General features: G+C 41.4%; 1 protein-coding gene across 1 annotated transcript in view; it reads left to right on the top strand.

Annotated features, from left to right (window-relative positions):
* The window catches only part of LOC103732320 (contactin-associated protein like 5-1-like), a 219275-nt gene that overhangs the window by 126948 nt on the left and 65930 nt on the right, over window positions 1-26397 (top strand). Inside the window, exon 5 of the mRNA XM_008830876.1 lies at window positions 8795-9059. Coding sequence (XP_008829098.1) covers window positions 8795-9059 — 265 coding nt within the window. The remainder of the gene's footprint in view (window positions 1-8794; window positions 9060-26397) is intronic.

Raw genomic sequence — 26397 nt, 5'->3', positions numbered from 1 at the left:
TCCATTTGAGTCCATTCTTAAATTCTTTTATGAATGAAATTAAGAAAGTTCTAGGGGATGTTGTTTCTCCCCTGTATCAAATTGGCTCCATGGACTATGGAGACTGGGAAGTTTCCAAACTAGACACCACTACCAAGCAAACAAAAACAAATAAAATAGAAACAATATTGTAACAGAATGTGAACTTGAAAGCTGGTAACCAACCAAAGCTGAGCTGATGGGGAAAATCTCAGCCTGAGGATTAGAGAAGGTGGAATGGAGTAGCCTAGCTTGAGCAGGAAAACTGGAAAATGAAAGAGTGGATCCCCCCCTCCCTTTGCTTTTGTCCTCAATGGTTGCTCTGAGGAGGAAACGGAAGAGAGAAAGAGGAAATCTCATGCAGCCTGGAGGTTAGATAGATGTTGGATTGGTAGCCCTGTGGTGGGGAGGGAGTCTTGGAGAAAGAATAAAGGAACCCAAAACTTTGGGGAAGCCCAGAGTATTAGGAAAAGCATGCTTAGAAAAGAGATAGAGAGATGAAAAGAAGATGCTTTTCTGAAGAATTCAGAAAAGTGAGAAGGCTTAGAAAGATGCCTGTCTGTGGCCCCATTAAGCTACAGCGCCAGGAGGCAGGGATTCCAGGCGGAAAAGTTCACTTTCTCATTAACTAGTCAGTCGAGCCTATCTCTTTAGCGTGACTTAAGGTGAACCTGCCATCCTAGGTCTGGTTCTGTGACCAGGTGATTGACCCTGCAAAACTTGAAAGTTAAGATTCCACCCAGGCCAGAGATTTTTTTAAAGGCTTGGCCAGTGTTCTCTAAGGGGAAATTTTTCTTGCTACTGTAATACTCCCGTGTCATTGTATGAGTTCATCACAGACAGGGTGCTACACTAGGCTTTTTGTTGCTTCTGGGGATTTGAACTCAGGTCCTCAGATTTTCTTGGCAAGCATTTTATCCACTGAGCCATCTTCCCATCCCTCTTTATGGACTTCTAGGCGTATTTCTTAATAAGCTATCAGGTGCCTGTGCTTATATGATTATAGTAGCTGTCAGAAAGCTTACCCATGATCACTCTCTTTGCACTCGATATATTCCAATGTTAGAAAGTGTTAGAAAGCACACATGTGAGGGCACAACCCAGTTGCTGCAGCAGGTCTCTCTTCACTCCTTCCCATGAACCTCAACTTGGGCCATGCAGGCTTTTCCAAACTTTGTCATTGCAACATGATTGTCATCTACAAAGTTTGTGCTAGAGAACCACTCTGTCAAATTACCTCCCCCCAATTCTCATAATGTTTTAACTAGGTTTACAGTTTTATGTTGGATACCGTCATTCTTAGTTGTTCTGGGGCACATGCATGATGTCTACCAGGCTTGCCAGGCTGCAGGTCAGACAACCTGGAAGGTTAATATGTTAGGTGTTAAGTATGGGCTTGAGAAAGAGAGAGGGGTTTGTTTTTTAAACAAGCATGCATGCTGAGATGGATTGTTCTTCACAGAGTTAGAAACTAATTGTCAGGAATAGTACATTGTGGGATTCTGAAGAGACTTCATTTCCACCATGCAAAGCAAGTTTCCCCTTTTAAAGGTTTCCTAGAGAGAAGGTCTCATCCCACATAGTTAATGAGTAGCCCTTAGTACTCTATACACCTACAGTCTGGTACCTCTGAATCCAGGCAGCAAGTGAAGGGAGGAGGGTTCAGTCTGTTGTGACGGCAGGGTCACAGGAGGCCTCACAAAGGAGTTCCAGGATTGTGGCTTAATGGGTTAGACATTCGCATGTCGTCTAACCTTTGGATTCCAGGCACCGTTTTTCTCTTGTACTTATGGAAGTCTTCCCCTTGCACTTATAAAATTCTACTTCACAACTGCAGCCAGCTCGCCAGGCCCTAGAATATTCCAGACAGCTCCGTGTCTCCAGCCTGTACAAGCACTTTCCTCCTCTGCTCAGATGACACACATCCCTACTCTAGACTTATTCTTGGTTCATAAAATTTCAATGTCAAAGTTGCATTCCTACAGAGGCCTTTCATTGTCTTTCAGATCAGCACAGGCTTCCTCTGTGTGTCATCCTGCATGTTTTCGGATAAGTCTATGACCACCTTTGTTTTCTTTTATGCCAAAAGAAATGATGAAAGAGACATTGATGAAGGAAAATGGATTTATTTACAGCTAGGCCAAAGCAGGGAGAGAAAGAATCTATTTTTGAAAAGGAAATTTCACCTTGCCTGTGGCAATCTTACTATTTTTATAGAAAATCAAGAGACAGAGTCAAAAGATGTAGATTCAGCTGTGAGGTAATCCCTTCCTGGGGGAGAAAGGTGCCTGGCTGTCTCCTTTGTGGCATTCTGAGCATGGTGCCCCCATTCTCAACATGGAGGGGTATATCTCTCTTTAAATTTCAGAATGTCTTCTTTGTCCCACTGGAGCTACAGCCCATTCTCTCAGCATCTAGCCACTGCAGTATTCATAAACTGCCTTATAGTGTGTGAACTGGGAGCTTCCTACCAGGGGCAACACAGATCAATGAGAAGCTTTTGCTTGTTCTTTGCACACTAACTTGGCTGTTTTGTTTCAGGGCCTGGGGTTCCTTCAGGTGTCAGCAAGTTTCATGAGTCAGTAGAGGGTAGTACCAACTTTTGTTATTTCTGATTCTCCACAAAATGTCTCCCTGGGAGTAAGAGTTCTTCCTCTGAGATGGCCTGTGAACACCTGCCTAGGCACTTCAGAGTTCTGTATTGGAATGATCATGATCAAGTTCTTTATTTTCTGAGAAGGGGGAAGACTGCAATGTCTGTTTTGAGTACTTTGAAGGAATTAGCTTGGTGGATCCCCAAAGGAATTATCTTGGTGGATCTTTGTTTCTTGTCAAAGAAAACAAATCATTGCTCTTGTTAAAGACACAATGGGTACAGCCTACTATAATGGGTTCTGTGGCCCTGGAGAAAGATGAGGCTTGGTTCTATATACACAAGAAAAGAGGGATTTGCAGCCAAGGCACCAGATGAGGATTAGCAGATACAAAACCTCTACACTAAGAGGAAGAATGATTCTTTGCGAAACTATGCCCAAATCATTTTGTATTAATGTAAGGAAGCATGGTGATAAGTTATCAGAAGGACCAGACCAATGGTGGGCAATGTAGGCACTAATTTTGACTAAAAAGGGAATAAGTAGTCCACTATCAATCCCAATCAGAAGGAGGACTCGGGGTGCTGACTGGATTGAGTCAAGGAGAATTTTGTCAGAAGAAAGTAGACTCTGTTTGGGCATCCCTAAGGGACAAGTGGCTTTCTCCTGGTCCCAGTATTCCAGACATCAGGCCTTTTGGAGAGGGATGGGCATGACATGGTTTGAATATAACCTCCCCCCTGCCCATTTGGATAGAATTTTGTTATTGAATTTCAAGTTACACTCTGTGCCCTAGGAAATCTGGTTTTCCCACCAGCCCTTGATAAATCAGTTAGAATGACAAATTAATAGTAAAAAGATTTATTCAATGTGGCCACAATGGGAAGAAGGGCAAAGAGATCCCAATGACTTCCCTCCAGTCTGTCTTCTGGATCCTGACATGAAGTTAAAGTTTAAATAGAGGGCCAGGAATATATACATCTAAGCAGTCCTGGTCAAGGTATGTTCCTGCCCACCGTAGACCCACCATTGCCTCTGTAAGGTTGTGAGGGCCTTTCTCTGAAAGAAGAGTTCAGTCTGGCCCAGGGTGTTCATCTACCAGCATGAAATTCCTGGGGAAATTCTAATTTCTTGAGGTTGATTCATTGCTTTATTTTGTAAGTTATTTTAATTTTTTAAAATATTTTATTTTTATTTTTTATGTGTATGAGTGTATTGCTTGTGTGTATGTAAGTATACCCATGTTATGCAATGTCTGAGGCAGTCCAAAGGAAGCATCAGATCCCCTGGGTATGGAGTTATAGATGGTTGTTAGCCACCATGTGGATGCTGGGACTGGAACCTGGTTCATCTGCAACAGCAGCCAGTGCTCTTAACCACTGAGCCATCTCTCCAGCCCCTTATTTTATTTCTTAAATTGTTTTTTGGTTTATTTATTTTTATTTTATGTGTATGAGGGTTATGCCTGCATGTAGGTAAGTGCGCCACTGTCATGCAATGCCCATGGAGGACAGAGGAGGGTATCAGATGCCCTGGAACTGGAGTTACAGAAGGTTGTTAGCCCCATGTGGGTACTGGAATTTGAACCAGTGTCTTCTGCAAGAACAGCCAGTGCTCTTAACCACTGAGTCGTCTCTCCAGTGCAAGTTATTTTATTTCCCCCTCTCTCTCTCTCTCTCTCCCTGGTGTGTGTGAGTATCCTCCTCACCCAGAAAACAATCTTGGATCTGCTGATCCTGGAGTTAGAGGTGCTTGTGAGCTACCAGATTTGAGTGCTGAGAACCAAATGCTAGTACTCTGCAAGAGCAGCAAGTACTCTATACCACTGAACCATCCCTCCAGCCCAGGGGTGGGGGTCTATTGTTTTAATAGTCTAAAACTAAATTGTCTCTTTATAATACATTCACTTCTGCCAGGTCAGTGACAATTTTAGTGTGTCTCCGAATGTTCAATTGATGAGATCTTGTCTTTGAACATGATGGAGTTGTGCTGTAGTCCATAAGAGGTGAGCCTAGTGGGAACTGGCTAAGGTTTAGGGCTATCACTCTCAAACGTAATTGATGATGGTCTGAGGTTTTAAGTCTTTCAAAAGTGGGCTGTTATAAAATGAGGATGAAGTCACCACATGTGTCTAGCTCCTTTGTGGTCCATTTCTTCTTTCCCTGTTGTGTTGTGATCCAACCAAAGGGCCCTGGACAGATTCAAAACACTGTAGTACTCCTGACTTTGAATTTCCTACCTCCAAATTTATAAGCTACACAAATCTTTTTTTTTTTTTATAAAGTACTCAATTTTAGAAATCTTGTTTTAACAAAAGCAGAATAAGACAACATGAGAGTTAACACTGGTTGTTCACTTGACAGGCTCTTGAACTACCTAAGAGACAAGCCTTTGGATGTGTCTGATAGGGATTATCTCCTTAGTTTAATTGAGGTAGGAAGACCCACCCTGATTGTAGGTAGCAACATTTCAAGGGCTGGGGGCTTAGGCTGAATAAAAAGGAGAAAGTGAGCTGAATACCAGCATTCATCTCTTTCTGCTTCCTGACTGTGGATGCAGCCACTCACACTCCTGTCTCCATCACTTCCCTGCCATGATGGATTATATGCTCTTGAAATGTAAGGCAGAAGAAACCCTTTCTTCCTAAATTATTTGCTGTCCAGTAATTGACTACATCATTGAGAAAAGTAACTAATACATGATTAAGTATATGTAACAGTGAATATACAGGATACTATCATTCTGGAAAGAAAAATGGTCCCTGCTAAGAGGACCAGGGATCAGTGATGGTGTCTGCCCAGGCTATCATTCAGAGAGCTCAGGGCTCAAGTTGAATTGGACTTTGGGTTTTAAATCTGTAAGTGAAGGAATATTTTTACAATCTCAGAGGCTTTTACATCCATTCCCTTTTTGATCTATCTTCCCATCATTACTCTTTCTACAAAGTATCAATCCTTAGGTTCTGTGGTATGCTGACAAATTTGGGTAATACAGACAAGGATGCATCAGAGAACAAGGGAAGAAAAACTACTGTCTCTTTTGGCTTCTTTGTAGCACATTTGTGAGTTTTCTGATTGCAAAAGAATGCTCTGCCACAGTTAGTTATAGACTGAATATTTTCATGCTTAAAAGGATAGTTTCAGAAATAAAAAATGCAAATTTATACACGTGGTAACGTATAGATATTTGTACTTTAGAAATATGACACTCAAAGCAGAGGAGGGAACCCCAGCCATGACATCTGAAGACAACAGTATGCATTGAATTCTCTCCCACTGTCACCACTAACAAGGCATAGAGATTTTATTCTTACTTACTCTTAGTTTTTTTGTGACCTTTAAGTGGATGATGTGATTAAAGCAGCCTTGTGCAGAACTCAAAGGATGCAAGTCAGCATTTTACCTGGCATGCAATGAACTGCTTCCCAATGAGTATCAAAGGCCTTCTCCCTTTGCTCATTCATTAACTTGTACAAATCCTTTCTAAAGAGAAAAAATAGTCTAAATAACTACAATCAATTGCTCATGCAAGAGCAGGTACATAGCAGTCTGCTGAATGAATGATTGCACTTAGCGGTATTGGTAGACACAAGAATATCATGAACAAACAAAATTGAGACCTGGGGATGGTGATGATGATGATGATGATGATGATGATGATGATGTGTGTGTGTGTGTTGTACACTTATGCATGTGGGTGTGGAGGCCAGGGATCAGTAAACAGTCTGTATCTGTTGTTCTCCCTCTTAATTTTTGAAACTGTCTCTCACTGAACCCAGAGGTCACTCATTTGACTAGAATAACTACCAAGACTCTCCAGGATCTTTCTGTCTCCAACTCCGGTTCCAAAATTACATGTGAAGCCATCACATCAGCTTTTTATGTGGGTTCTGGGGATCCTAACTCAAGTTCTTATTCTCCCATAGCAACCACTTTACACACAGAGTCATCTCTCCAGCCTAAGATCTGGGGATGTCTTTTCAGAAAAAAATTGTGAGTTGACCTAAGAGTTAACTAGGAGGTTCCCTAAGTATCTCACTCTGACACTTGACCTCCTGGGTGAAAATTCAATCCAGGCAATCATTCAGGACAGGGTGTTCGCCTAAGAAATCCTTCCTAGTTTTCACAGGTGGTACTGGCTTCGGGAAAAGACTCAGGAAGATTGAACTACACTATGCAGAAGTGACTTTTCAATGGCTTTGAAAGGAAACATTGACCTTGAAAGTAATGAGCTTGCCAGAGAGAGCCCTCAGCACTGCTGTGGAGTCAAGTGTTTAGAGCCTTATGGACATATATGGTGGAGATGTAAATGTGACATGGTTTGTTATAGAGCTTATAATATTAATGCCAATGGCTTTCATAATATACCCCATATTAACCTTTCCAAAAGCACTCAAGACTCTCTTCTTACTACTCAACGGGAAGCCAATCTATATGGTTAACATACAGATTTATTTCTATTTTTTAAATTATTTATTTAATAACCATATAATTAGAAGAAGCATTTCATTAAAACAGCATTGACATATTCAATAACAATTTCCAGAGCTAAGATGCATCTCTTTCAAAACTGGCTGTAAATTTTTAGGCTTACAGTTGAATTAATACAGTTATACAATATTGTACTCCATATAAACCCTATAAGTTGTAAAATTAAATGAGGTTTTAAACATTAAAAAAGATCTCCATTTCATTATTAAAATATACAGTTTTATACAGAAAAATTCATTTTTAATACAATTGACAATAAGATGCACATGAGTTTCTAATCTCTATATCTCTGATTATAGATTTCAATGGTAATGTTTTTCACATCTACTAATTATTAAGGAGCAAATTTTTATGCTTTGAGGAATTATTTTATTTTTTAATTTTATTTATTAATTAATTTATTTATTTACACACCTACTTCCCAGGTAGCACCCTCCCATAGCCCCCCTCCCCTCACTAGAGCCCTTATAGTCTGAAATCCCTGCTACTGTATGCTGTGTTGTCAGCACCCCCAGCCATTTCCCACTACTTGCCCTTCTGGTGAATCTAGTCAGCCTATCTAGAGGTCTTTGTTTTAGGAGGGTCAGCTGTTCCTCATCTAGCAGTAATCAGTTGTATTCCTTTGGGTAAGATTGGGGTCTGCTGTTCAATTTCCCAGTTTTATGCTGGGTTACTATCTGGGAATCGCTTTGGCCACCTTGGCCAAGAACTCAAAAGAAAGTATCGCCTGTCTGGCACCACCATGCCCAGTTAGTGAGGTGCTGGGGACTGAATATAGGACTTCACTCATGCTAAGCAAACACTCTACCAACTGAGCTATACCTGTAGCCTAATAACTCTTAGTACTCCCCCAGGTTCAGCCCCTCATCTCTACTTCCTACATGGTGTTAGTGCACTTAATCTCCCTATATTAGAAACGTGGCCACTGTAACTTCAGTGTTGCTGTGTTTGAATGAAAACCACTGAGAATACACGAGAGGCTCAGATGGCCTCAGCCCTCCAGTCCAGTCTTCTGTCCTTCACATTTTCTATCCCTTTCTGTTACACTCATTTCTTTGAAATGAAGATTCTCTATGATTCTTCTGCAATGCCATTTTGCTTAATTTCCAAGCCCAGGAAACCATGTGTTTTTTGCTTACAATCTCAGCCACAGCACTGCACTGCTCTCCTCATCCTCCCCACGTGCATAAAAGCTTCATTTGCTTATGAAACTTTTTCTTGTCTATTTATTTATTTATTTATTTATTTTCATGCCAACTTCCTGCAGGAGCCAGAATCTATCTCCTTAGCACATTCTTCATTGCAACAATATTTTTTTTTGTCTTTGCAAACCTATTCCAGAGCTTGGCACAAGGCTGACTCACCATATGGGTTTACTTAGTGAGTGAGTACAATTATTTTTATGTCCTTAGTTCCCTAGAAAATTTTGACACTTCCTACCCTCCTCTCTTCCTGGAGTCTCAGATGGCCTCCTTTACAGACTGCACTGTGATTTTTAAAACATGGACAGGAAACAATCTTGTGAATCTTTCTGAGTAAAGCTGACATATTTTTTTCCCCTTTAAGATCTTGCAGCTGAATGTGGAATGATCCCCAAGTTAAGGTCAGCGTTGGAGATTATTTATATCAACTGTCAGATTACTGAATAAAAAATGGATTTTACATGTTTGCTTTTTTTTTATTGTTTTCCAGGGCAATGTTACTTTTTCCTGCTTTGAACCACAAATTGTTCCCATCACATTTGTCAACTCCCGGGGCAATTACTTGCTGCTGCCTGGCACCCCCCAAATTGATGGACTCTCAGTGAGTTTCCAGTTTCGAACATGGAACAAGGATGGTCTGCTCCTGTCCACCGAGCTGTCTGAAGGCTCAGGGACCCTGCTGCTGACCCTGGAGGGTGGGACTCTGAGACTTCTCATTAAAAAGGTGGCAGGGCAGGGAATTGAAATCTTCACAGGTACAGTATGTTGGCCTCCTTCGTGACTGCCTCTTCCCTGCCCTCCGCTCCCCTTCCACCTTCCCCTCCTCTTCACGTCCGCATCGCATCCTCTATCCTCTCCCCTCCCCTCCCCTTCCCTCCCTCCTCTTACCTTTCCTTTCCCCTTCTTTCCCTTCCCTCCCCCGCTTCCTCCCCCACTTCCTCCCCCTCCCCCCTCCTCTTCCCTCCTGCTGTCCCTTTCCACCCCTCCTTTTATCTTCCCCTCTTTCTCCCCCCGTTTCCTTCCTCCTCTCCCCTCCCTTCCTTCCTCCCCCTCTCTCCATTCATCTCCCTCCTCTCTTCTCCACTTCCTCTCCACAATTTCTTCCTTCCCTCCCCGTGCCCCTTCCTCTGGCCTTCCCCTCTCCTCTCTTGTTCTCTCCTTGCCTCCCCCCTTCCTGCTCCTCCACAGGGCTTCCCTTCCCTTCTCCTCTTCCTTTGTCCTCCCCTCCTGTCCTCACCCCTCCCCTCCATGCCCTTTCCCTCCCTTTTTTCTCCATTTCACTCTCTCACTTCCTTCCTCTCCTCCCTTCCATCCTTTTTCTCCCTTCCCCTCCCTCCATTTCCCTTCCCTTTTTCTTTTGTTTATAATGGCTTCTTCTTCACTAAGTCTACCAAGGTTGAGTTTTGCCCCTAACGTCCAGCTGGGGATGAAGGCTGGCCCAGGGATAGCAAGTTTGCTGCAAATGAAGGTGCTTACCTTCCTATGCACAGTCATTATCAGAATAGCAACAATGGAGTCAGAACTAACTGTGCATTTGCGTAAGCCTTTCATTTTCTTGAGTCTTAGCAGACTTATGAGGGCAGTGGGGCTGGAAATTGAACCTATGTCCAAATTCCCATCCGGGAGCATTTAGTCCACTACAAACCATCAGTGCAATACTCTGCTTGTTCCTCCATGGAGACCTCTCATGTCCTCTGTCATCCTTACCACGGCCACTCCAGAAAGCTTTACAGATGAGGAAATGAAACGTGATAAAAACATGACTTCAGAATCACACGTTCCAAAGTGATGGAGCATTTGGAATCTGCCAGACTTCCTTGTCTGTTTATTCTTAAACCATAATATTTTGTGATTTTTTTATAATCCCCAATTCTATTTCACCTTAAAATTAGTGACTGTTAATAATAATTTTTCTTAAGTGCATTTTGAAGATATTGAGTATATATTATTACATATTGCCCTAGAATCTGATGAAACTTTAAAAATATTTTTTAAATTTATTTTATTTTTATTTTATTTATAAGAATGTTTTGTCTGCATGAGTTTAAGTGCTTCACATATGTGCAAACCTGCTGAGGCCAGAAGTAGGCTTTGGATCCCATGGAATTGGAGTTATAGGTAGCTGTGAGCCACCAGATTTGGATGCTAGAAATTGAACCTATGTAGCCAGTGCTCATAACCACTGAGCTAGCTCTCCAGCCTCTCTGAGGAAACTTTAAAATAGTCCTGAAATAGCTCAATTCTGAGAAACATGTTCCCTCTATGTGTGTGTGTGTGTGTGTGTGTGTGTGTGTGTGTGTGTGTGGTGTGTGTGTGTGGTGTGTGTATGTGTGCAGGTGCCCACAAGAAGCCAGAAGAGGACATTGGAGGTGGAGTTCAGGTTGTTGTGAGCTGTCTGACATGTACTGGGAACTGAACCCAGGTCCTCTCGATGAGCTGCAAGCCCTTTTAACCACTGAGCTACCTCTCCAGACTCCCAGCTGTGTTTCTTAAACATGGAAGAGTAGAATCTTCTCCCTCCTGATACATTTGCTATCTTAGGAATATCTCCTGCCCACCAAGGAGCACTATGTTTAATCTGATGGAAAATAATGGATGAGGTTGGACCATGTGTATATGGTCCAAATACTGGGACTGAGGGACACAGAATAGTCAACAAACCCAGTTGAGGGATTCAAGTCAAATCTCCATCCATTGTCCTGTGGACCAACATCTACCACAGGTTCCAGCACAATGCATTATTCTTCTATTTATTTCTTATTATTCTCCCATTGGTCCTTGAATTTTATTACTCAAATAGAGTAGAGAACATTAAGTTAGACATTGAAGAATAAGATATAGTGATAATAGTCTGGTCAGACCGCAGGAGAAGTTCAAATGCATCAGGGAACATAAAGGCCCATCTAGCCCTTGAAAAGAGTGAGAGGGTCTGGGTCTGGGAGCCTTCAAGATAGGTTATGAAATATCTTGTTTTGTTCCTTTACCCCTAGAAAATCTTTGTGTGTATGTAGTGGAGGGCACTGGATATATGTGGTCTATGTACACATGTATGTGTGGGGATGCACATATGGAGGCCAGAGAAGGACTTTCGGTGTCCTGCTCTATCATTCTCCAACTTTTTCCCTTGAGACAGTTTCTCACTGAACCTTGAGGGAAGAAGGATTTATTTAGATTCACAGTTTGAGAATGCAGTCTACTGTGGTGTGGAAATCATGGCAGCAAGAGTGTGAGGCAGCTGGTCACATTGCACGTGAAGTCAGGAAGCAGAGAAATGGATGCTGTTGCTTAGCTTGCTTTCTCCTTTTAACTCTGTCTAGGATCGACCCCTGACTATGAAATAATACTAAAGTCAGTTTTTCACCTTAATTAACCCAGTCTAGAAACTCTGTCAGAGACAGGCCCAGAGGTTTGTCTCCTGGGACATTTTAGTTCCTATCAAGTTGACAATCAATAGTATCCATGACAACGACCAAGGCAATAGCCATAGTCTCTCAAAGTGTGTGTGTGTGTGTGCGTGTGTGTGTGTGTGTGCACATGAATGCAGGTGTCCAAGGAGGTCAGGGGTGTTGGATCCCCATCTCCTGGAACTGGAGTCATGGGCAGTTTTGAGCTACCCATTGTGGGTTCTGGGATCTGAATTCTGCAGAGGATTGCTCTTAACTGCTAAGCTATCTTACCCATAGTCTCTTTGTTACCTCATCTTGGGCATGCCTTCCCATCAGTTCTGCCATTTTCCATCCATAAGTCCAGCTTGTGCTTGTGTTTGTGCTTAAGTGGATTAATTAAACAAGGATGTGACTACTAGTATATGTAGATCATTGGAGATCAGCTTAGAGGTTGCCTGTCACATGGAGAGATGGCTCAGTCAGTAAAGAGCTTCCTTTGTCAGCACAAAGACCTGAATTTTTTCCCACTACCCTAACGAAAAGCCAGGCCTGGTGGCACACACTTGAAATTTCAGATCCAGCACTAGAGAGGTGAGAACAGGTGGATCTCTGGAACTTGCTGACCAGCCAGTCTAGTTTAATTAACTGTCTTCCGGCCAGTGAGAGGCCATGTCTCAAGGAGATGAATGGTATGCCTGAGGTTGACATCTTAGGTTGTCCACTGGCTGACATATGTGCCCTCTCATGTGCACATGCCCCCCACTGTGTACCTCCACACATGAAAGTGAACACACAGATATTTACACACAGACATAAAAATTACCCATCAAGACAGTGACATTAATAAATGAGAAAATGTTTCTGAAATATTAGCAGACTGTTGAGATGCCATTTCACAAATGTCCTTTCCTGCCATACTGAGTCAGGGCTTATGGCAAAAAGGGCCTCATTCTATAGGGTCATAAAAGCTGCGAGTGAATTTGGGCACTCAGATGAGTTTTCTAATATTTATTAGATTCCTGGTAATGGAGGCAAGTTAAGCACTTTGAATTATAATAATTTTTGTGTTCAGAGTTATAAAAGTTAAACTACGATCCTCCTTATTTGGAGAAGAAAAATGTGAGCTGGCACTGAGCTCTTTCTCACTAATCAGTAAGATGTTTGAGTACAGAAATTTGTAGGCCTGGGGTCAAAAATGCAGTTTTAATATTGTACAGGCCCTGGCAGCACTTGGCTCTAAAGAATCCAGGAGCTGCCTCTATTATTAAGCACATGTCAGTCCATTAACACTCATGTACGACTGAGAGAAAGGCTGGTAATAGCTGCCAGGTTACCCAGCAATGAAGGAGAAAAAGAACTATCAGTTATTTTAGACCTGTGTCTCAAATGCTAGACGAAGTAAAGGGAATTTTTTAAAGTGTGCACCCGAATTAGCAACTTCTGTGTAATTCTCTCCCCAAGAGGACTTTCCTACATTTTGGAAATTTAGAATCTCTTAATTAGTCTTTCCAATGGGTCAAGATTTTGTATGCTCTGGCATAGAAGGGGTGAGATGACAAATAAATAAGTAAATAAATAAATCCAAACACAAATGTTTTTTCCTCCTCTTAACTTTCTAAATAAACTTATTTTGAGAGTACTTGAGATCTTGTTGAATTTATGAAAGATGAAAAGCATACAAAACAATGAGAAGTAATGGCAGTTGTCCCAGAAACCTTTTTGTGTATGAATGTTGGAGTGTGCGTATAAATGTGTGCATGGTGTATGTGTGGGTGGCATACTGCCTGTGTGGGTGGTTGCATATGCTTATGCACAACACAGAGGCCATAGAAGGATGTCTCTCTATCACTCTTCACTTTATTCCTTTGAGACAGGATCTCTCATTGAACCTGGAGCTAGGCTGACTGGCTAGCAATCCCCAAAGATTCTACTCCTGTCTCTATCTTTCACAGACCTAGACTTCTGAATTTAATTGTTCTGGGTGATAGAATTTGATAAAGATGAAGGACAATAGTTAAATTTCCACCTTGTATTTTTCTTTTCCTTCTAATTTTTCTGTCTGCTCTCTGGATGCATGTGAATATAAGGAGCAATGAAGGATCCCATTTCAATTAAGAGACTGAGGTCCAAACCAGTGATTTGTATGGGCCCTACGGCTCAGATTGTGGTAGACTTTACCACAGGATATCATAGATAAACAAATCTTATGAAACTTCCTGACAGCATCATTTTAATGTCTATGCTATGATAAAATCCCTGACAAAAGAAACAATGGAGAAAGGACTTATTTTGGCTCATAGTTCCAGAGTACAGTTCATCATGTCTGGGAATCTGGGCAGACAGAGTTTGAGGGAGATGGTCACATTGCATCCACTCTCAAGAAGCAGAGAGCACTGAATGGTTGCTTGTGCTGAGCTCATTTCTCTTTTTGATACAGTCTAAGATCGCATCTCAAGCCACCCATAATTGGTGGATCTTCCCAGTTAATTAAAGTAATCCCCCACAGGCATGCCCAGAGACTAACACAATTTAGATAATCCCTTACAGGTATGCCCAGAGGCTTGTCTCCTAGGTGACTATAAATTTTGTCAAGTTGACAATCAGCTTTAACCCTCACACTCCTCTTGGACAACAGGACAGTGACATCCACCTGAATAAGACATACCTAGGTCCCCCACCTGAGGTTCCCCTCCCACTGAGATTCATTGTTTATGATGTCAGTTGCTTAATAACCCATGTAAAAGGGACCTTGCTTTAGATGAAAGATGTATAGGCAAATGTGCAAGAAGATATTAAGGAACATGTGCTATTTAGGATGTAAAGTTGTGCCTTTCCCAAACACCGCACTTAGTGGACTCATTCTTGAATTAGGTGGAACTTGCACAAGATGGCAGAGGGTCCACTATCTCATAGCTATGGGTTCTACAGATTGATAAATCAGTGCTCACATATTCAGTGAGGATTTTTATATGACATGTGTTGTGTTAAACCTCTCTCTCTCTCTCTCTCTCTCTGTGTGTGTGTGTGTGTGTGTGTGTGTAAGTGTGTGTGTATGTGCTCACTCATTCATGTGCACATGGAAGCCATGAGATGATATTGGATATTTTCCTTTATTGCATTCAACCTCAGTTTTTGAGACAGGTGTACCATTGAACTTGGAACTCACCAGTTTTTCTAGACTGGCTGGCAGTGTGTCGACTTTGCCTGATATTACAAGCCTTTTCCATTGCAGTCTTCCACCCAGTTGACCACATTGGGAAACCAGGAGCTAGGAAAGCACAGAGAGCACTCTAAGCAACTCAGTCCACTGTGAGCCTGGCCATGCTCCTGCTCAGGAAGTGGGAAGTCCATTTCAACAAAGCTCAAATGACCCTGATTCCTACTTCATGTATTTCAGACTCAAGGTCTTTCACAAATCTTCATGAACTGCCATGCTCTGTGGAGATATTTCACAATGGCTGAGCAATCTTGAGGATCTCACCGTGTATATGTGTTCTTCAAGCAATACACATCATAGCCTCTTAAAATTTCCTTCCCCCCTCCTTCCACCTATCCTTCCTTCCTTCCTCCCTCCCTCCCTCCTTCTCTCCCTCCCTCCCTCCCTCCTTCCTTCCTTCCTTCCCCCCTCCCTCCCTTCCTCCCTCCCTTCCTCCCTTCCTTCCCCCCCTCCTTCCTTCCTTCCTTCCTTCCTTCCTTCCTTCCTTCCTTCCTTCCTTCCTTCCTTCCTTCCTTCCTTCCTTCCTTCCTTCCTTCCTTCCTTCCTTCCTTCCTTCCTTCCTTCCTTCCTTCCTTCCTTCCTTCCTTCCTTCCTTCCTTCCTTCCTTCCTTCCTTCCTTCCTTCCTTCCTTCCTTCCTTCCTTCCTTCCTTCCTTCCTTCCTTCCTTCCTTCCTTCCTTCCTTCCTTCCTTCCTTCCTTCCTTCCTTCCTTCCTTCCTTCCTTCTCCTTCCTTCCTTCCCGCCTTCCTTCCCTCCTTCCTTCCTTCCTTCCTTCCCACCTTCCTTCCTTCCTTCTTTCCTTCCTTCCTCCCTCCCTCCCTTCTTCCCTCCCTTCCTCCCTTCCTTCCACCTATCCTTCCTTCCTTCCTTCCTTCCTTCCTTCCTTCCTTCCTTCCTTCCTTCTTTCCATTCTTTCTTCTGTTTTTTTTTTTTTTAAAGATAGGCTCTCCTTGTATAACCCAGCTAGCCTTAAACTCTGAATCCTCTTGTTCCAGCCTCCTGCATGCTGGGGATACAGAATGAACTGCCATGTTAGCATCATATTATGCTGTATATTTTAAAATCATGTGTATGTGTGTGTGTATGTGTGATATTTCTGTATATATGTGTGTATATTCATGTGTGTGAGTCCAGGCATGCTTGTGCAACAGGGCATGTGTGGTCAGAGGACAAACTCAGGTCTTGGTCCTGACCTTCCACCTTGCTCGATGCAGATTCTCTTATTCTCCACTGTAAGTGCAAGGTTAACTATTCTATGAGCTTCCAGGAATTCTTGTTCCCACCTCCAGTCTTGCTGGTGGAGTTCTAGGATTACAGATGTGTATTACCACGTTGGGCTTTATGTGGCTTCTGGGTAAACAAAATCAGGTCCCCACACATACCTGGCAAGCACTTTACCCACTGTGCTGTCTCTTCACTCTCATATTTTTTAAGGAGAGAAATGCCTGCCATCTGAAAGGGTCTCAGAGATGCTTAGAACAGAGATTAATATTGTCTAAATCAGTCCAAAGTATGAAAAAATGGGACATTTTATAGCATAAAAGATACCACATGGCTCATTTCCTAAGCAAGACCAGGGGGACATGTTGTAAATGTGATACAAAACACTAAATAATCAAAAAGAAAGAAGACAGCGAACTCTGCAGCAAGTATCCTGAAGGTGACTCAATAGCTCACATTATTTTTATTTTTCTGTTGGGAAAACTGCAGATAGTAAAAGTAAAACAAAAAGAAACATGCGTGTGCACGTGCACACATACACACACACACACATTTGGAGTCTTACAAAATCTTCCTTCCCCACCAAAGACAGAGTCACAATCAAGAGCCAGAACTCAGGCTTTTAGGACCAGCTCAGTTTGATACCACTCTGTTGAGATTCAGGATATGAACAAGCCCAGTTCCGGTCACATCACTGTCCTCAGTTCCTAAAAAAGGAAGACTGCGGTAGAATCACTAGAACTCCTTCTAGCCTTTTCTACAAGACCTCAAGAAAATAATAGATCAACTCTGACCCTTATTATTTTCAAGGAGGTCATCAAACCAAGGATTGTTTTTTGAAAGTGAGGCAGGTAGACTTGGCTAGGATTACCCAGTGCCAAGTCCCTTAAAATAAATCAAATAAAACCCCTCATTTGTAATCAAGGTTGTTCTGTCAAAGACCCTAACCACAGCTCCTTATTTGCTGACTACCTGAGATGGTTGAAGAACCTTTAACTATTCTCTATTAGCACAGTTAAATGATACTGCATGTTTCTAAATCCTCTACTAACACATACACACACACACACACATTCACACATGCATGTGTATGCACACATACCCATACACACATTTACACATATACACAGACACTCAGTATTGTAGTGTAATTTAAAAAAAGTTGTTGTATGTTGAAAGTCTGGTCTCCACTGAAGGGGTTACTAGGGATATGTGGGAAAATTCAGGAGTTGAGATTCCGTGCCATTCCTCTTAAATCCCAACATTTTAGTATAGTGTGGAGTAACAAAAGTAAACCTTCCAAGATTTCTTCTTCTTTTTTCCCTTTTTTATTAATTGAATTTTGAGTCTCATACAATATATTTTGCTCATGTTTAGACCCCTTCCCCTAACTGCATCCCTCTTTTATACCCTCACTGTTTTTCCTATACTCTGTCATATATGTTAAGGCCTATTGAGCTAAGTTTGTGTCCTCAAATGTCCTTTGGTGTGCACCCATCCACTGGAACTTGGTTAAACTATCTAGCATCACACTCATAAAGAAAACTAAACCTTCCAACTTAAATACCATGATTTTGTAACCAGGGTGCTTGTATGTTGGACAGAGGTCATGTTTATGCCTCTTGGTGGTCTATAGGGAACTGGGACCAAATATCTCAATCTGGAAATTTTTGCTGATTACCTCCTGCATTACGCTTTATGCTTCTAGAAGAAAATACCTGAAATAAACAACCAAAAGAAAAGTTTCTTTTGGCTCATGACATCAGAGGTTTTCATTCATAGTCACTTGGCTCTGATGTTTTGGGGACTGTGGCAAAGTCACACAGTGAGGAGGGCACAGGATCGGGCAATGTGCTGCTGTTCTTCCTGGTTGCCAGGAAACAGAGAGAAAGGATCAGAATTCCAATGCCCTCAAGGGCATGCCTCCAACAACCTGACTTCCTTTCAAAGAGCTAAATAAATAAAATAGTGGAGTTGACCTCCCAAACATTCTGAAAGATACACATTTTAAAAGTGAAAAAGAGTTAGTAGTGATTTTAATAAACATTTATAAGCACAATTATATGCTGTAGAATACATCAAACTCAGGAATGAGTTTGTATTAATGAGCAAGTATTAATTACATAAAAGCTAGTGGAACTAGGTGCTCGAACAGGATGGCAATGTTCACCCTGATTAGTACTAGTGGCCAGATGGCTATAGGCTACACCCTGCAATTAAGAGTAGTCCCCCAAATATTACCACTTTACTTATAATCCATTGTAACTAGCTACCATCTGTACATCAAGTAAATATGATGAGTCCCTGAACCTCATCCCCTTTTTCAATTAAATTGACATTAATGCTTCACTGTTTTAGCTAAGATCATGTTGATGAGAAAATCTCATTAGCGAGGGCAAATAGATAAAGACCCAAAGATCATGATTACCACAGCAAACTGTTTGGTTGAACAGAGTTTGAGATTCAGTACAACAAACTATGAAGAAGCATGCCATTTTAAGAGACATTGAAAAATATAATTAATGGGCTTCTCAAATGACTCTCGGCTGTGTCAAGTTAACAGTTGAAGCTGACTAGAACACAAGATATCAGACACAAGTTGTAAATGTTTACCAATCTTGCAATTTCTGGGATATCTATAACTTCTTTGGGTTCAAATGGAATGGAAACATTCAGTTGTTTAATTCTCTTTTTCACCACATTTTGCTTCATAGAGAAACTGAGAGACTTAGGTTTTTATTATAGGAAGACAATCTAGTACAGACACCTGCTATCACTTCCCTGTTAATTTCTGAGTTTCCATTTGATAATTCTCTTGTGTATTTTGCTTTGCTTCTTTAAAAAATTATTATTTTTATTTTATGTGTATGCATGTATTGCCTGCATGTAGGTGAGTGCATCCATGTAGTGCAATGCCCGCGGAGGTCAGAAGAGGCCGTCGGATCCCCTGGGACTGGAGTTACGGACAGTTGATAGATGTGGGTGCTGGGATTTGAACCTGGGTCTTCTGCAAGAACAACCAATGTTCTTAACTGCTGAGCCATCTCTCCAGGCCCAGCTTTGTTTCTCTTTAGTTGAAGTGTCCTTGAAACATGTTTTGCATTGGTACTGTGCCTGAAGCCTGGACGGAGACTCCATCCTCTAGGAGATCCTATGTTCTGCTGGAGGTGAAGTACAGATGCATTTATTGTGAGGTGAGGTCACAGATGTAGGATGCTGGGGAAACACAGACATGACACATGGTGCATGATGAGTGAGAAAAAGAAGGTTTTCTTGAAGTAGAGACAGCATAGCTTTGTTCTGTAGAATCAATAGGTTTTGACTGAGCAAGAAATGAGGGAAGGATGCTCCAGTTAGAAAAGAGATGTGAGAAGAGAACCAGCCGTGTGACACTTCTTAAGGGCTCAGGATGCTTGGAGAGCAAAGGTCGCAGCAGGACAGGAAGTAAAAGGGGAAGAATAAATGGTCCAAATCACCAGAGAATGAGCTGCAACTTTGAGGGGATAGTCAATGGTGTTTGAATCAAATTGAACCTTTAGCATACAAAAGTTTGAACTAGATATTTAAGTCTATACCAGAAAAGCAACACCTCCACATTCAACCTCATTGTGTCTGTCAGACCCTGATGACACAATGACAGCAAAGGGTCTTCCTCTTAGTTATTTACCAAGGGCTTTCAGATCCAGGATACCTTGGGGCAGGAGCCAGGTTTTCAAAACTAAGGAAGCTGAAGCCTGAGATTCATGGACAGTGTGTGTGAGAGGCTGGCTGCTGATATTTGGCAGTGGAATTCCAGCTGCTTGATGCTCCATCAATCAATAGCATTTGGAGAGGGCAAGACATGGCCCTACTGATGCCTCTGTAGACATTGAAACATGACTCACTCTCTGATCCCAGAAACTTGTCAGCTCACTGGGGACAGAGGACTTACATAGACAAATTGTTAATTAAGAGCACAAGGCAGTAAATAAAATGGCTTAAATGAATGAATCTGGCAGCAAATGTAACAGCCATTTACTAGAAACTACTATGGAACAGTCTAGTCAAGGGAAGCCTGTTCTATTTACTTATTAATTTACTAAGTTTTTATTAGCATATATTAATCATATATAATAATGGATTCCATTTTGACATTCTGTACATGTATATAATGTATTTTGATCATATTCGCCTTTTGCCCTCTTTTGTGCCTCTCCCATTCCCGATGATCCTCTTCCTCTTCCCTTTTATTTTTATTTTGAACCAATTAGTTTAATTAGTGATACTTACAGGAACATGGGTAAGGGGTCACTTTCAAGAGCGTAGCTACACCACTGAATAAAATATCTCTCCTTCCCTCAGGAACAGTCTTGTTCAGGTTTTGTTCAAGGTGACATAGCTGTTATACTCTTAAAATCTCAACAACTGTGATTGACTGCACTTTTTTTAAATACTTAGCCAGTCACTCAATAATTCAATCAATCATTAATCACATTTAATATGTTCTGCATTATTCTAAGTGACTATACTAGAAAGTCAAGGAGCATCTGCTTTGTCCATACTATTTAGAAGAGAATGTACCCAGAGGAAATAGCATTAGAGATGGATTTAAACAGTGGAGAAGCTAGTAGGGCACAGTATATATCTATCAGAGACAAGATGGAAGAACAGTCAGTTGTTTACTTGGAATGATAAAGGTACTAGTGTAGCAGGGTGGCTTTATAGGTAATTCAAACAGTGATATTGGGAAATAGGATTAGAGAGGACAGATTGCAACTTGGTTAAGAAGGAGTAGACATGTCAAGATGAGCAGTTTCATTTTCTGATCTCCATAATACAGTCTATGGGTATCTGCACTGGAGTCATGATAATCTTGTCCTTTGGTTGGGCAAGATGGCATAGATCTGTAATCCAAGAACTGTGGAGGCAGAGGTAGAAAGATCACGAGTTTAAGACCAGCCTGGTCTATACAGCAAGGGTGTCTCAAAAACCAAGGACTGAGGATATAGCTTAGTGGTAAAGTACTGGGGAAGCAGTGACAGATAGATTCCTGGAGAGAGATTACAGTCTAGCTGAATCAGTGACCTGTAGTTTCAGTGAGAGACCCTGTCTCAAAAATTAAGGTGAAGAGCAGTTGAGAAGATACCTGACTTCAACTTTTTGGATGTATATGAACATACATGCATGCGTACACACTCTCATAGGTGTGCACATATGCACACATACAAAATATGTGAAAGAGAAAATCTGAACAAATGTGCTGTTTTAGCCTACTATATATAGGGAAGGGAAGAGTTAATAGAATTTGATAATTGATGGACAAATGGTGTTTAAGGAAAGGATAGCTCAGACTGTACATTATCTTGTAATGGTCTCAGTAATTGCAATTTGCTCTTTTATAATACGATTGACATTTCAAGATTGCCTTATTCAATTATTTATATATTCCCTTCTTGGTTCTCACAAAAACCAAAAGTACCTTTGAATTGTTAAATAAGGGTAGATGATATGCAACTCTGGAAAAAACAACTGAATTGCGTTTTCTAGGAATGAGAAAGCCTAAATTTCCAAGTCAAGCCAGTCATTTGTGTTGCTGTTTAACAGCTGAGGAACCTGGTTTAGAGAGACTGAGAAATCTGTCAAAATTCCTGGAAATTATAAGTGGCAGGGCTTTGAACAAGGGGCAATGGATGGGAAACAGCACAGAGGAACTCTGGAGAGGTTAGTACAAGGTTGAAATAGAAGAATCAGGATCTCTGCTCCAGCTGGGCCTGAGCTCCTCTGTGCCTTTATGTATGATTTGATACCATCATCTAGCCCAAGCTGATCCTTAAATCCTGAGATATTAACATTCCAAACCCAAATGATTGCTTTTCCTTCTTCAGAGCATACTGAGGGGTGTTAGATGGCTCGGTCTGTAAGGACTCCTGTGCAAGCATGAGCATCTGTGCCCTCAGCTCCAGCTCATGTGTCAAAAGGTGAGAGCAGTTATGTATGCCTGTAATCTCATTGCTGAGAGGCACAGACAGGCAAGACAGTTTGCTGGCCAGCTAGCCTAGACTATTTGGTGAACTTAAGGCCACTGAGAGACCCGTTTCAAACCCAGCGTGGAGAATAGCTAAAAAGATACACACAAGTGCATGTATACCTCCCCAACACACTCACACATATACATGCGAACAGACACACAAACACACTACCCCCCGCCCAAAGACCAAAATTTGAAATCCGTTCTGTTCAATGTAAGTGGTCTAGTGGAAAGCTAACCTGGCAAAATTGCTTTAGAAACAGTGCTATAGTTTCTCAAAAGAAGCTTCCTGCAATTACCATGGAATACAGCAGTTTCACACCTACATGTGCACTGAAGAGAACTGAGAATACATTCTCACACTAATGTGTGTTCGAGAATATGCATGATAGAATTATTTGCAAACACTCAAACTGAATGCAACCCAAATATCTAGACTGGGCAAATGGATAAACACATTGTGGTATATCTATACAATAAAATATCATTCAGCCATAAACATGTTTCTTGCTAGCTGGGTTAACTCCAGAACCATTATGCTAAGGAACTCAGTCACAAGATGTAACATATTGTATGTTTTATCTGTGAAAGGTAAAGAATAGACACACTCTTAGAGACATCTAATAGTCTAATGAATGAGCAGTGCTAGAAGTGAGAACACACAGACATGTTAGAATAGTTAAATGTAAAAGGTTTGAGGAGTGGTAAACCATTTTAAAAGAGATTAATTGCTACAGAAATCTGAACCACTAAAATCTATTTACTTGTTACTCTCAGTAGGTAAAATACATGGTATATGAATTTTATTTCCATAAGGCTGTTATAAAAATAAAAGTAAATGAAGGCCAGGTATGTGCATGTCTGTAATCACAACATTAGGGAGTCTGAGGCAGGAAGATCATGAGATCCTGTTTCAAAAATAAAAAAATAAATAAATAATATAAGCACAGGCAAATCCAGTAGCAATGGATGGGTAACTGTGCCTGATAGCTTCAGTTGTCAACTTGACACATCTTGGAAAAAGGAACATCAAGTGAGACAGTTCTTCCTTCAAACTGGCATGTGGCCATGTAGGTAAGGCATTTTCTTGATTGTTGAGTGATATGGGAAGGCCAGGCCAATTGTGAGAGGTGCCACCCCTAGGCAAGTGGTGCTGGGTTGTATAAGAAAGCAGGATGAGCACATGCCAGAGGACCAAGCTGGTAAGCAGCGTTCATCCAGCCTGTGCTTCAGTTCCTGCCTCCAGGTTTTCATTTTGAGCTCCAGGAGCTCATCTTGAGCTTGCCCTGGTTTCCCTCAGTGATGGACTGTGACCTGGGGGATGTAAGATAAAACAAGCCCTTTCTACATGAAGGAAGAAGAAGAAGGAAGAGGAGGAGGAGGAGGAGGAGGAGGAGGAGGAGGAGGAAGAAGAAGAAGAAGAAGAAGAAGAAGAAGAAGAAGAAGAAGAAGAATTTGTTTCTAACCTTACACATAAACATCTAAGTCACCATTTATAAAAGTTGCTAATAATGCTTGTACTTCCTCAACTGAAGCTGAAGAAACCATTTTGAATAAAAGTATGGGTGAGGACTGACTTGGGAACACAGTTCCAGAGACAGTTCCATCAACACAGTATCAGGAGGCAGGTGGGTACAAGAGAAAAATAAGTGTCCTTTGAGTTTGGGTCCACTCTTAAAATCTTTAAAAAAAGATGTGCTCACTAGCTAATAGTCAGGATAGACAGACAAAAGCAATGCTGATTTTCTCTGGGACCTGCTTATGTATGGGATGCCCCTGGAAAATGCTGTCCACTCTGAAGAGGCTCTTCTCCCCTCAGTGACTCTTCCTTGGAAATTCTATCTAGAGGCATGTCTCCTACCTGATTCCAGATCCAAACAAGTTGACTCCAGATCCAAAAAAGTTGAAATCCCAAATTAAGCATCACAATTTTGTAACAGACTTGGGGAGGAAGTCCCTCAAGGCCTGTCTGTCCTTGGAAAGAACCTCTTTAGAATGAGGGCTTTGAGGGAGAAGGAGAGTTACCTGGCTAGGTATTGTGTCTTGGCTTTATGGGGAGGAGTTCTAGATTCTATAATATTCTTTGGAGGAGAGAAATTCTTTTTGCTGCAATTTTCTGTGTGTAGGTGCAGGAAAACATGTCAGAGCAAGTTTGGTTATGAGATTATCCAAAGTCTTTTGGTTCAGAGTATTCAGCACATCAGGATACTGTGCTTTGGAATACAGTCTTCTGAGTCTTGACACTTGTAATATGTTGTGTTTTTCTTTTGACCAACCTTTGATGGCAAAAATTATACCTAGCACCACTTTAAAATTCAAGAACTTTGTCATTCTCCAACTCGCCTTCCAGTAAGTCTAGTTTCTAAATCTTGTGGGATCTTACTACAAGAATGTGACCCTGTGTCCTACTCTTCTGTTCTACCCATGGAAATTTTCCTCTATCAAGCTTCTGCTGGCCCCAGCAGAAATACTGTCCTGTTGTTTTCTTCCTTGAAAACTATCTGATTTCTCAAAGCTATTTATCTCAGCAAATATTGAGAGGGAGGCATCCTGGCAGAACTAGTTCTCCCTAATATATGTACAGTTAATTATTCTTCAGCCTGGTCTTTTAGCTTGGTTTCTTGTTTTTGTGGTTCCGAGGATTGATCCTAGAGCCTGTGCATTTTAAGCAAGTGTTCTAGACCCTGAGCTATATCCATATTCCCCAGTTGGGTCTTTTGAAAAAGTTTTTTTAAACATTTATTTATGTGTGTATATGTGATTGGGTTCAAGGATTCCCCAGGTTTGAGCTATGCAGCCAGACTGAGGACTTCTCCATTAAATATTTCAGAGAAAGAAAGAGCTAGGCATGTGCATGGAAGTCAGAGGACAGCTTGCAAGAGTAAGTTCTCTCCTTAACCCTGTATATGTTTGGGCATCTTGCTGACACTAAAACAGTTTTCTTAATAACAAAACATAGGATTATTTTGAGTGCATTCACATAATGAAAGGGAAAGTAACACCCAGGAAGGAAGAAGACTCTTGGTGGGGGAGCATATGTCCTCAGTCTTCTGGGGATCTACTCCATGCTCTTCCTGTAACACTAGTTCTCTTTCCCCTAGCTGCTTCCTTCCTCTTCTGAGATCCCTAACAGAGAAGTCCTCAACCTGGCTGTAAACTCAATCCCTGGAAATCTTTGAGCATTTCAAGGTCTGAGGCCACTCAGAGCTCTGGCTTGATTAGTGTAGTGTGAGGCCAAGAATCTGTATTTTCAAAATTTTTTTCAGATGATTCTTGTTCTATGAGAAATATTCAAATAATTCTTCTCTAAAGAACTGAGCTTTACAAAGGGGCTCTGCATGCAGGGCCAGGGTATTATGTAAGAAAAGGTCAAGTCAAAAAGAAAATCAGGGGTCAGCCAGATGGCTCAGCAGATAAAACTGCTTGTCACACAAATCCAACAATTTAAGTTTGCTCTCCAGAATCCATATAAAGGTAGAAGGAGAGAACTGACTCCACAGAACAGTCCTCTGAGCTCCATACATGACTCTTCAGAGTTGTCTCTGACCTCCTGACATGTATGCTGAGGCACATGTGCCCCCCATACACATCATACAAACACACACAATAAATTTTAAAAATTAAAGAGAAAGTCAGGGGCTGAAGAGATGGATCAGTTGATACTTTCTGTGTAATCATTGGGACTAGAGTATGGACTCTCAGCATCCACATACAAATCTGGGTGCAGTGGTACCTACCTGTAATCTCAGCTGTGGGAAGTGGAGAAGACAGGAGGATCCATTGAGTGTACTGACCATGCAGTCTAGTGAAATTGGCACATTACACGTTCAGTGAGAGAATTTATTTTAAAAAATAGGAGTGGGGAGTGGTTGAGGAAGGCATCTGACTTCAACCCTCAACCTCTGGCCTTCACACACACACGTGCACACAAATACACACACACACACACACACACACGCCAAACAGTCAATCAATCAAACATAGAGATAATGATATAGGAGGGATCAGGGTCCACAATGAACCTATGAACAAATATGTGAATGCTCTGGCTCTACAGCTTCATTCATGAAGTCTTCTCTGATGGCAGTTGCATCTGTGAAGTGACTAGATAACACACAACAGCTTCTGTGGCTTCCTTTTTATTTATAAAATAGGATTATATATTCTTTTTTGTTTGTTTGTTTGTTTTTCCATTATAAGCTTTTATAAAACAATTTAAGACATATATTGTACATCTATACATAAATTTTTCTTTAAATTCTT

This window comes from Nannospalax galili, unplaced genomic scaffold, assembly GCF_000622305.1.
Source record: "Nannospalax galili isolate Female #2095 unplaced genomic scaffold, S.galili_v1.0 scaffold633, whole genome shotgun sequence".
NCBI lineage: Eukaryota > Metazoa > Chordata > Mammalia > Rodentia > Spalacidae > Nannospalax > Nannospalax galili.
This window is presented reverse-complemented; position numbering and strand designations above follow the sequence as displayed.